The sequence below is a fragment of the Phyllostomus discolor genome, chromosome 13, assembly GCF_004126475.2.
Source record: "Phyllostomus discolor isolate MPI-MPIP mPhyDis1 chromosome 13, mPhyDis1.pri.v3, whole genome shotgun sequence".
NCBI classification, from domain to species: Eukaryota; Metazoa; Chordata; class Mammalia; order Chiroptera; family Phyllostomidae; genus Phyllostomus; species Phyllostomus discolor.
Window position 1 is genome coordinate 62,323,401 of NC_040915.2, and position 11,930 is coordinate 62,335,330.

General features: G+C 57.5%; 2 protein-coding genes across 2 annotated transcripts in view; one reads left to right on the plus strand and one right to left on the minus strand.

Moving 5' to 3' along the window:
* CDC45 (cell division cycle 45) overlaps positions 1 to 5,897 on the plus strand; it is a 29,292-nt gene extending 23,395 nt beyond the window's left edge. Inside the window, exons 17-19 of the mRNA XM_036014643.1 lie at positions 840 to 916; positions 4,117 to 4,183; positions 5,767 to 5,897. Coding sequence (XP_035870536.1) covers positions 840 to 916; positions 4,117 to 4,181 — 142 coding nt within the window. The 3' untranslated portion in view covers positions 4,182 to 4,183; positions 5,767 to 5,897. The remainder of the gene's footprint in view (positions 1 to 839; positions 917 to 4,116; positions 4,184 to 5,766) is intronic.
* A 2,468-nt stretch (positions 5,898 to 8,365) lies between these two features.
* CLDN5 (claudin 5) lies at positions 8,366 to 9,936 on the minus strand. Its single transcript, XM_028528114.2, has one exon. The coding sequence runs from the start codon at positions 9,626 to 9,628 to the stop codon at positions 8,972 to 8,974; it is 657 nt and encodes a 218-aa protein (XP_028383915.1). The 5' UTR covers positions 9,629 to 9,936; the 3' UTR covers positions 8,366 to 8,971.
* Positions 9,937 to 11,930: the final 1,994 nt, after the last annotated feature.

Genomic DNA, 11,930 nt, shown 5'->3' on the forward strand with positions numbered 1-11,930 from the left:
AGGTAAGTGCTTCTCTGTGGCTAGGCTGCTCTTCAAAGCCTCTTCACGGGTCTCCAGTTCATGATCACGCAGCTCATAGCTGTCCAGGTGCTCCTGGCCTGCATTCCCAAGGTGACCAGCAAGCACTTCACCTGTGGGTCATCACAGCCACCTGCATCCTTCCTCTAGCTGTCACTTTGTCATTGTATGTCATATATGTAACCATGCTTAGTGTTAGCTTTAACTGATGTGCACAGTCCCTGTGAGAGTTGCCATGGAAGCTTAAGGTGCATGCCCCTCTTGCCTGTTTCTGTGGTGGGTCCAAGAGCCTCTTACCCACAACTCACTCCTGCTGTCAGCCATTTTCTGCCCAGGGGGTGGGTCCATGCTCTAGGCTGTCTCCCTGCTGCCCTGTGCTCTCAGCAACTCAGGGTACTCCTGCCCCCTACCCTTGCTGGGCTAAGTCCCAGTTGCTTGCCACAGCCCAGCCCTGCAGCCTCCTCCTAGTCCTAGTCTACTGTGTGAGACCTGGTCTCATCTCAGACCCCCATGCCAGCACAGTGCCACATCTGAGGCAGGCTGCAGCCAGAACCCTGGGCGTGAAGTCCTGATGTTCGCTCCTTGAGGGCTAAGGTCTCAGCTGGGTATAGATGGGAAGCAGTAGTGAGAGGTGGTGACAGTCCTGTGAGTGGTGGTGAGAACTCAGAGGGCAGTGGCCCAGGAAGGGGCGTGAGTGCTGATGGGCAGAACCAGCAGCCGGGGAAGGGGAGGGGTCTGGGCCGACACCAGCGTGTTCCAGGGGTGTGGGAAGGGTCTGTCACAATGGCCAGACCCTTCATGTGCCTCTTATGTGTCTGCAGCTTTTTTGGGCGGGCATTCGAGAAAGCAGCAGAGGGTACTAACTCCCGGACACTGCACAACTACTTTGATCTGTCAGGTAAGAATCTGATGGATGGGGGCCCCTCATTGAAGGTCAGGGCTGGCCTTGGAACCAGGGGAGCTGGCATCACCAGAGGTACCCTGCCAGCGGCCCTCTCGGCCTATTGGAACTAGCCCTGTGCTGGCTTCTGTAGGCAGCTTTGGGAGCCCTGGCATGCCTTGGGCCTTGCACCTCCTGTCGGCCCTGACAGGCTCGCTGGAGATGCTACCTAGGTGTTGCCTAGGCCCTTGAGACCTGTTCACCAACAAGTCTGGAAGACTAGCCACCAGAGCCTCCAGGACCCGACCTAACTCATCAGGGTCACCTGCCCCGTCTGTGTGTCATAGAAACAGCAGGGCCTGAGCTCTCGGGGCTATCAATCAAGATGGCAACAGAGGTAAACGTATTATTCACATCCTCCCATGATCACATCAGAATTACAACTAAACTCCAGACCAGTCATCACTGAGAACCGTCCGAAGTCTAGCTGAACAGATGTAGTACAACTAAGGATATAAAGGAGAAGCGTAGGGAGACTGGTAGGAGTGGAGACGTGGAATGGGTTGGTCCCACACCCACCAGTGGTGGTTACCATTCAGGAGAAATATCTTGGCTGTGGAGGTTCCCTGAGGAATGAGGAGTCCTAGCTCCACACCAGACTTCCCAGCCCAGGGTTCCAGTGCCGGAGAGAGAAGTCCCCATAACTTCTGGATGTGAACACCAACAGGTTGTGGCTGAGTGAGACAGAGGGCTTCCAAAGTCCCTGGTGTTCTTCCTGAAGGGACGGGCCGAGTATGGGCTTCCTGGGACTCAACCGCTCTGAGCTCCAGCGCTGGGGTGGCAGCTCAAAAGGCACCAGAGACATAAGGGGAGGAACTAAATTGTCTGGCTTTGGGACAGGGGCTGGTGGGCCGCCTTGTCTCGGACAGAAGTGCTGTCACAGCCACTGTTCCTTTGCTGTGCCCCACTCCAGGCAGGTAGGCTCAGGCAGATGCTGTATCCAAATCTGTATCAACCTGGCTGATACCAGCAGTTTGCCCTGCTGACTCCCTGAGACCCTGCCCCACCCAACTTGCAGGCCCACCCGAGCCACTTCTAGTGCAATTTTTCTGGGGTTTATTTTTTAAGATTTTATTTATATTATTTTTAGGAAGAGAGGGGAAGGCAGAGAGAAAAGAAGAACATTGATTTTGAGAGAGAAACACCAATTAGTTGCCTCTTGTACATGCTCTATCTGGAGACTGAATCCGCAATCTAGGCACGTGCCCTAACTGGGATTTGAACCAGCCACCTTTCACTCTACCAGATGGTGCCCAACCAGCTGAGCTGCATCAGTCAAGACTTAGCCTGGCTTGGCTCATGCTACAGACTTGCCTAAAAATCTTAAAGGTCAAGTCCCAAACAAGTAGCATCTGGCCTTGGCATGCCCCATGCCTTGGGCTACCTCTAACCCAAACATCGTCACTAGCGGCATCCAGCCTTGGTTTGTGGCTTCGCTTTTCCTGGGTACCTCTAAGCCCAGCAAACATAGCAACCATCTGCAGATCACTTTGTAGCTCATGCCAGGTGGCCTCAGGCAGGATACAGACAGCAACTGACCTTGGCCTACATCGCCCAGGAGGCCCCAGAGCCAGTGCACCCAGTAGGCAGATTTACACTACACCAGCGTACCACCCCACCACCTCCATGAGCGACACTGAAGGGCACGTTCGGCAGGCACCCGAGCCCTGCCAAAATGAGTCCTGCTCCACGGGGTCGGCCTACTGTGGTCACAGCAACAAATGGGGAGGAAGCCAAAATGAGGAGACAAAGAAACATGTTCCAAATGAAGGAACAGGACAAAACTCCAGAAAAAAAGAACTAAACAAAATGAAGACAAGCAATACTCCAGGTGCAGAGTTCAAAATGCTGGTTATAAGTAGGGATGCATAGTGGACTTAGGGGAAGAATAGACAACTTAGAATGTCAGCAAAGAGGAAACAAAAATGGAGATAGAACACATTAAAAAGGACCAGTCAGAAAAGAAGAATACACTAGAAGGGGTCAACGGTAGAGTAAATAAATGAAACAGGATTCATTTCCAAAAGAATCCAAAGGTGATTTGGCAGATGAGGTAGCAGAAAACACCCAATCAGAACAGCAAAAAGAAGAAAACCCAAAAAATGATAGTTTAAGGGGCCTCTGGGACAGTATCAAGCGTACCAACATTCACATCACGGGGGTGATGAGAATGAGAGCAGAAGAAGAGAATGAGAAATTGAAAGCCTCTTTGAAGAAACAAGGACAGAAGACTTCACCTGACAATCACTGCAGTCGGGACCCAGTCTTCATCCCAGCTGCCTCGGTGTCAAGAGCCGACTTCTTCACCTTGGGCCCGCTCAGGCTGTGACTGTGTTGGGTGGTTTCACTTTTATGTCCAAGAGGTGGGAGAGGTTGGTGCTAGCTGGCCTGCAGGATGTCCTGGGCCCACTTGGAGAGGGCTTGTGGGCAGGAGCTGCTTGGCTTCCCCTGGGGGTGGAGATCGTGGGCGAGAGGCTAAGGGAGCCATGGCCTCTACTACCTGGGCAAGCGGGGCCTGGGCTCCTAGAGCTGTGACCCACAGCACAGACAGCTTTCAGGGCTAGGCCAGCCCGGTTAGCCATCTGAAGGGGGCCCATGTGTTTGTCTGAGCCTGATGGCCCCTCAGAGATGGAGGCAGTTTGCATCGTGTCTCCCTTCCACAGAAGAGGACACTGGAGCTGAGGGATCTGAAGCTTGCCAGAGCAAGGTGGAAGGCTGGCCTCCTGCCTGACAGACCTAGAGCCTCCTGCAGCCCACTGTGGGGCAGCACTCTGTCCAGCAGGGTGGGGCGACCCCTCTCAGCCCAGGGCTGTGGTGCTCTAAGCCATCACGTCCCCCGTGTTCCCTCCTTTGCCTGTCTGTGCTCTTCCCCCGGCTGCCTGGGGGGTCCTCCCTGCAGACCACAACCCCAGCCTACCAACAGGACAGCCGGAAGTTTCTGAAGATTAAATACAGAGGGATGGAAAAGTATAACTTCTTAGTCCAGAATATGCCAGGCCACCAAGGAGCCGAGTCCATTTTGGAATGTGCTGGAGGGCTCCAGTCCTGGCTGGGTGGGAAGAGGAAGTTAATGTGCTCTGACTTGTTTTTCTCACTTCTCCCTCACTCCCGTCCCAACTCCTCCCGTCTCACTACATGTTTTTCTTTCATTACTGCAGTAATTGAACTGAAAGCGGAGGATCGGAGCAAGTTTTTAGATGCGCTTGTTTCCCTTCTGTCCTGAGGGTGAGTGTGGGGGTGGGGGTGGAGCCACCACAAAGCCAGCGCTGCTAATGGCCCCCCTCCTGATTCCTGCTGTGGTTTCCCCACTCTCTTCCTCCGCAAGCCAGGCTTCTACTTGGGTTTCAAACCAGAGTGGGGCTCCTGAGATTTGGGGGCAGCACATTTTTCCCCAGAATGTCTGTCTCCGTACTGGTGGCAGTGCCACAATGGGGCATTTTGGGGAGCTAATTGCTTTAAGTTCCTGGGGCCTCTTCAGAAACAGTTGGCATTTGCTCTCTTCTTCCCAAACACACTCACTGTGGGCTGAACAGCAGCCAGGGACACGCAGGCCTTTGGCACTTTTGGCAATGAGGGCGCCCCTAGGGGGCCACCTGGAGCCTTTTTGCCCCTCCAGCCTGACTTCAGGCCCTGGGCCGGAGCCCACAAGGGCCTCTGTGTAGGCCCTCATGTGCTTGACTTTTGGGAAAGCCACACTGTTGTCAGCCATTCAGCTGAGAATCAGAAAATGTTGGCTCTCCGCAGGCCTGCGCTGGCATGCGGCTATAACGGACAGGCCTCCTTCTTGAGGGGCTCCTGAGGAAATGGGCCACAACTGAGCAGGCCACAGGGGCTGTTCTGTGTCCAGTGACCACTTCTCAGCACAGAATGCCAGCACCCCCTCCACAGTGCATGCCCACACCCAGCCCTGCCTTTTCCTGAGCCCGTGCTGGGGCCACTGCTGTGGCTGTCTGGCCCATCAAGGCTCTGATGTCCGGGCTCCCCTTGTGCCAGCCCAGGCTTCTCCTGCTTCCCTGTCCATGGTGAGCTGGAAGCTGTGAGAGTGGGTGCCCTTCCCCTGTTGGGGCCCAGTGGGCACTACTGAGAATGGCATAGGGGGCCTGAGGGACCCCACAGTCCCTCTGTCAGGTTGGGCTGGGGTACATAGGTTTTGTGTTGGCGGGGAGCCCTGGGGTCAGACCCTTAGGGTCTTTAGCAAGATCCATTGGGTACTTTACCTGTTTCTTCATCCAAAATGGGGCTGATACCCCTTGGACAAGTGCTGAGCCTCAGCACAGGGCCTTAGGGTGGGGCAGAGGTGTAAGTTTATGACCCAATCAAAGGTTACAAGTGGGGCTCTCAGGCAGTGAGGCTGGTGTTCGAGGTGGCCCTTCCCCTGCAATCTACTCAGTGATGATGCCAGTGCTGTTGTGTGTCCTGCCACCAAGACACAGTGCAGGGTGGGCCACCCAGGAAGGGTGAGGAGCAGTGTGCTGGGGGGTGGCAGGGAGATGCTCCCAGCAACGGGAGGGTCACCGTGGGGCTGAAGCTGGATACACCACAGGAAGGCTCTGCAAGGAAAGAAGGTACTGGGAGTCCAGGTCTTCAGGGGTTGTCAAGCAAATGACAGCCTAGACCTGGCCCGGAGGGTGCAGTGAGGACGGCAGGGTCAGGTGCCTTGGTAGTTCCGGGGTGGCCCTCGCCTGTGAGTGGTGGAGGCTGCTCAGAAGCAGCAGCCTGGCATGCAGCACAGGGCAGGTTGGGACAATGTGTTCACTTTGGGGAGACATCAGAATTGTCTGAAATGTCTTTCTTTTTTTCTTTTCTAGGGTTGGATTTCTTCAGAAATGATCTCCTTCTCCTTATTTATATTAATAGGCTTTTATTTAGATTGTAAGTTATGGACATAGTTTTAAACGTAGGAACAGTGGTTTTAAATGGAATAAAATGCTTATTTTAGTTTCAGTGCCCCATCCTTCACTCTGGTCACAGGGCCAGCACTTATTTGTGTCCTGAGCCTTCTGTGGGTTCATAGGAGCCTTGTTCTTGTGCCCTGAACGCCCTCAGGCCCTGCAGGAAGTCAGCGTGGGTGGGGGTTCTCAGGACGGCATGGGCAGAGGCCAGGCCCCTGAGCACATGGATGTCTACCCAGCACCTGCGCTGACCACTTCCCAGCGGTGTCAGCCAGAACCTGGCTCTGTCCACTCTCTCGCCACTTCCTCCTGTCCTCCTAGCCTTGGCAGCATCTCAAGTTCAACTTCTTGATCATGAACCACTCCCGGGACTGTCATCTTACCCCCCAGCACCTACCTGTCCATACACCACTGGCCCCACAGGCATACATTGAGGCCCCAAGCCAGGAAGGGTGGGGCTGACTGAGTGCCCCCTGCCCTGATGGAGACATGGTGACCCCAAGGTCAGCTTCACTTATGTCTTGGTCACAGACTGTCCAGGCTGGACAGGAGCACGGCAACCTCCTAAGTGTTCAGAACAGGAATAATTCTCAAGGGAGCCATGGGGTCAGCTGGTCTCCCTATCCCAGATGTCTCTGGAGGCGAGGATGCTCCCTGCTCCCATCCATTCCTGCCCTTTGGGAGGTCTTGTCTGGTACCTCACCTGTTTCAGGGGAGGAGAGAGCTGTTCATACAAGTCACTGACAACAGGCTGGAAAGGACATGGCCACCTGGATGCAGTTCCTGGGGTTGAGGGCTGGTGGAGGCAGAGTGGTTTGGGTGGGCTCTAAGTTGTGGGGAGGCGTTGGTGGGGAGCCTGGAAACAGTGGCCTGGAATTGAGGGTGTGGGTAGATGTGCCCAGGTCTCAAGGCAGCCCTTGGGGAGGGGGAGTTGGCAGTGAGGCTGGCGGCAGTGAGGGCCACCTTCTCCTGACCCCTGGCAGTGGAGTTTGTCCCTGTTCTTCCTGGCATGGGCTCTCCAGGCTGCCCTCAAGCTGCCCACCTTGCCTGTGTGCAAAATCTGAGGCTGTGCAACTGCCCTTCGGATTGCCAGCTGGTGCCTGAAAAAGTCGGAGAGCTATGGGCTTGTATGGGATACAGACTGCTCCTGGCCAAATACCCTGTAGCCAGTATTAGCTGGGTCCCAGCGGGCAGGAGTGGCCTTGCAAGGACCAGGATGACAGACTCCTGTACTTGGGAGCTATCCTTGATCCCCACTGCACAGGCCAGGTGGGACTGCCCTGGGGTGCTGCTGAGGTCCTCTGCTGGGGGAGCTCAGGCCACCAGGTGTTTCAGCCTTCCTGGAAGTCCCACTCACTGGCTCTGCTGTGGCCTCTCTGACTCCATGTCCTCGAGTTCTCCCTGCCCCCCGCCCCCCTCCAAGAAGCCTGACCAAGCCTGGGGAGACTCCTTACCATTGGATGGACATGACCCAGGCACTTCTGGATAGAGCCCCTGAGGCCAGTGTTGGGGATAGATGCCAAGCCTCCCTGCTGGCTAGGCTTAGAATGCCTCCCTTGCTCCCATCTACTGCTCTTTTCTGCTTTAGCCTTTGACAGAAGGTGAAAATACATTGATTTCAAGTGCCTAGAACAGGGCTGGAAGCTGTGAGCTCTCTCTCAGGTGCTGTAACAGCTCTGGTTCTGCTCCTGGGACCCCCACCTCCAGGTACCTGACTGGGGCCAGTGTGGTTCCCAGGGGTCCCACCCACCAGAGGAAGGTCACACAGGATACTCCTAGCAGATGCTGATGGCTGGCATGAGTCTGGGATGGCCATCAGGTTGGGTACAGCCGCACAGAAGACTGGCAGAAGAGTCCAGACAGACGGGCTGGAGCTGAGCCTGGGCACTCTTAAGGCAATTGGTCCTGGGGCCTCCTCCCCATGGCAACATGCTTGCCAACCTGCAACTAGCCCTGCTGGAGCCCAGCACACATCCTGGATTTGCCCATTGTCATTGCACACGGGGAGAAAGGGTTCCGTTTGCATTGTGCAGATGCCTATGGCCATTTGATGTGACCCAGAGTTAGGCAAGCCCTGAGAGGGCAGGTGGAACCCCCCCCCCCCCCCCCCCCCGGCACCTGTGGAGCCCAGCCTCTTCTAAGCAAGGCCAGCAGCCTAGCAACTCACCCTCAGCACTTCCTACACCCCAAAGCCCACCACACACTGGCTTGGGGAGGAGGGGGTCCAACCCACATCCTCTGCTGGGGTCTTCATCCTCTCCCAGGTCCCATGACTCTGGATCTGGCTACAGCACCTTCCTGGGTAGGAAACAGCTGTGGCTGTTTTCTACCCAATGTGATCAGGTGGCAAGGAGGACCCAACAAAAGGCTGCGGGGAGGAGGGTCTTATGGATTCCAGAGCCAGCAGTGGGAGGTCCTCACAAGAGCCTTTGAGGGATGAGACCGTGGGTGGGTGGGTGAATGGGAGCTGCTGGGCACAGGTGGGGACTGGATGGACAGACAACGGAACACGGTGGGAAAGTATTCAAACCATTTACTAAACAAATTCTCACCCTCCCCCAAACTGTGAAGGAGAGCAGTGCCCCAGCCCCACGCTCAGATCTTGTGCGCTTGGAGAGCTGCAGGGTTGAGGGAGGCAGCCCCAAACCAAGTCTCTTGGACCCCTGGGCTCAGGCCCTGCTGATGGGGTAAAGGCCAGCTGTACACGACCTTCAGGCACCTCTGTCCCTCTGGAATCAGCAGAAACTGCTGGAAAGTACAGTGGTGTCCAAGACCATGAGGAATAGGGAGAAAAGTGGCATCTTTAGTCCAGTGCCCACACAGCCAAGGAACCCGCACCCTAACCTCGTCGGAGCCAGCACTTCCCACAGAAAAGAAACCGAGCAAGTCCTCCCAAGTGCGCGTTGCCTGTTCAGGGCAGGGCACCGCCTAGTGCCCAGCAAGTGACGGTCAGACGACGGGCTGCGGGCCCGAGCAGGGTCCCGTTGTTGGGATGCGTTCCGTGTAACCAGTACGCGGTGCGGCCCGGCACAACGGAGGCCTCCATCCATGCAGGGCTCCCTGGCCAGTCCTCCAGCCTGTGGGCGCGGCTGGCACGAGGGGCTCCTCTGTCCCAGCGCCCTCAGACATAGTTTTTCTTGTCGTAGTCGCCGCTGGTCGTGGGCCGCCGCGGCGCTGAGTACTTGACAGGGAAGCTGAGGTCGGGACGACCGGTGCAGACCCAGGCTCCACAGCACACGAGGCCGCCGCCGCACATGAGCAGCGCTGAGGCTGCCCAGCCGATGTACAGCGCGGCACCCAGTTCGTACTTGTTCGACACTGGAACGTTTGGGTCGTAGAATTCGCGGACCACGATGTTGGCGAACCAGCAGAGCGGCACGAGCGCCAGCAGCCCGCAGAGCGCATACAGCGCGCCACCCGTGAGAGCCACGCGCGCCTTGATGGGACCCGGGGCCACGCAGGTGGTGCACTGAGCGCCCGCCAGGGTCAGGAAGAGCGCTACGAGCGCCAGCAGTACGGCGCTCACCGTGAGCGCCCGCGCCGCCTGCACCTCGGTGCTCAGTGCCAGCACCGAGTCGTAGACCTTGCATTGCATATGCCCGGTGCTCTGCACCACGCACGACATCCACAGCCCCTTCCAGGTGGTCTGCGCCGTCACGATGTTGTGTTCCAGGAAAGCGGTCACCTGCCACATTGGCAGCCCGCATGCCAGAATCAGGCCCACCCAGCCTACCAGGCACAGCACCAAGCCGAGGATCTCCAGCGCTACTGACCCCATGTCTGGAGGTGAGACGCGCGCCCGACGGCCCCGGAACCTCCGCAGGGGGCTCAGCAGTGGCTGCGCTGAGCAGGTGGGCGCTGCGTGTGGATCCTGCTGTGAGCCCGCGCGACCCGCTCACCGCGCTCCGCCAGACAGCTCCAGACGCCGGCAGCACAGTTTCGCGTCTGCCGGGACCTGCCGCGGTCGTACTTATTTGAAGGTTCGGAGGGCGGACTCGGGCTCGGCCACCGAGTCCAAGCAGCCAATCGGCGCACGAGCCATCGGCCTGCAGCCAATCGTGGCGCCCCAGAGCATCCGGCAGGTAGGAAAATAACTGCGCGTGGAGATAGGGGAGGATGCCGGAACCACGCCCCGTGCGCGCGGCTGCCGCCACGGATCCCTTATCTACGATTTTCTAGTTGAGGCCGAGCACGTTCCGAGTCGGCCAGGGGCGGCTCCACTCGCGCTGCTCCGGCCACCTCCATGCCCGCCCCTGCCTCGCATTTCAGGAGCTACGTGATCCCCAATTTTCCCTCCGTTTCCCGAACAAGCGTGATGGCCTCTACCCCTGGGCCTGCTCCACTCTTCCTTGGCCAAGTTCTGCGGGAGTCCCTACGTCACTACCATGCAGAGACCTGCGTGGGGGACTCTCGTGGCCCAGCACAGCTCGGCCCGTTCCTTCAGGAAGCTCGCACTAGAGTCGAAGCCCGACCCAGACTCTTTCACCTCATCCTAACTGCTCCGTGTCCCTCTAAGACTTGGCGCTGTCTCTCTCGCAGGCTGAAAGACCAGGCAGGATTGTGCAAGTCACGCTGGTCTCCCGCCTCATGCAAGGTCCTGCCCAGCGCCACTGCCCACCGGCTCACAGTCCCCAACACGGAGCAGGCGGCACAGACACGGTCTCTCTCAGAAGACCCCGACTCTGCCCCTGCCGCAGAGACTTTCCAGACCTCCCAGCCTTCGCTCTGACCGCTCCTCTTTCTGAGATGCTTCCCATTCCCCCATCCTGGGAGGCCCAGCTCAGGCGACACCACTTGAGAAAGTCCCCAGTGTTCCCCAATGACCCAGTACACAGGCTGTACTCTCGGGAGCAGCTGGTGGCCCACTCTGGCCCTCAGACAGGGGAGACACAAAGGGACAGAGGGTGTGTGCTCTGCCCTCCCACCAGCGGTAACCCTGGTACTCCAGCCCCCAGACCGCCCTCCAGAAGTCAATTTGGAGTTTCCTGGCCAGGAGGAAGAGCCCCCATCCTCGCTGGAGGAGGGAGGTGCGGGATTTCCGGGCATTCTTCTGCACAATGGCCCAGCAGTTTCTCGAAAGGCCCAACGGGCTGAATACTGGGGCCCCCCTAGGCTCAGGTGGGGCACCAGGCCCTGTAGCCCACAACCCCGTGGGGTCAACAGCCCCATTCTGGCAGCCCCCTCCCACTCCCTGTAAGCCCCTTTGTTTCTAGCAAAGTCTACTTGGTCCTGGACTGGGGCCCCTGGCACGCCTGTACTTTCCTATGGTCCAATGTGCCCCTCCACAGAGAAGACCTAGTGTGTTGAGGCCAGCCACAGCCTGGGAGCTTTGACAAAGCTGTCCCTTCTCCTTCCTCAAGTGGCCCTGAGATAAGGCCACTATCCTGTTCCTCCAGCATGGGGAGAATAGACAAGTTTGCTGGGCCTGTGGGCAGGAGTCGGATGTGGGGGAAGTTTCACCCCCTTCCTTATCCCCACCTCACCTCCCAGCACCAAGAACCACTACATCCTCCTAGTTATCAACTCACTGGCTGCTATGCTCCTGCTACAAACCTTCGGACACTCCCCCTCCACCCTGTAGACCCTCCTGGACATCTCCTCTCCCATCTATTGCACCTGTATCACCTACCCCACACTCTCAATCCTGCTCCCCACCAGCCCAAATTTAGGGACCTTGTCCAGGGTGCCCCCTACCACCCTTCACACTGCCTTCTTCCGAGGATAACTGCCCTGCCTCAAAACCAGGATGAGGCTGTCTGGGCCCCACCCTTGCCCTCTGGGTCTGTTCTCCTCAGGGCAGCTGGGCCACCCCAGCGGGCTCCTCCCCTGACTCACACTCTGTCTCAAACCCTCCATGGCTTTCACTGCCCATGGACAAAGTGCTGACTTTTGGGAGTGGCTCAGGGTGACATCTGCCTGGCTACGCTGGGCCTGATCAGTCCAGCAGCACACACTCCCTGTTCCACCCAGGCTCACCTCCCTCGAGGCCCCAGGCTGGTCTGTCTCTCACCCACAGCAGCTTCTGCCCGAAGTGCACATCCCTTGGCTTGGGGCCTGCTCATCTGTCTACATTTTGTTGC

Excerpts from the sequence above, each read along its gene's own strand:
- CLDN5 (XM_028528114.2), bottom strand. The coding sequence starts at position 9,628 with ATGGGGTCAGTAGCGCTGGAGATCCTCGGCTTGGTGCTGTGCCTGGTA.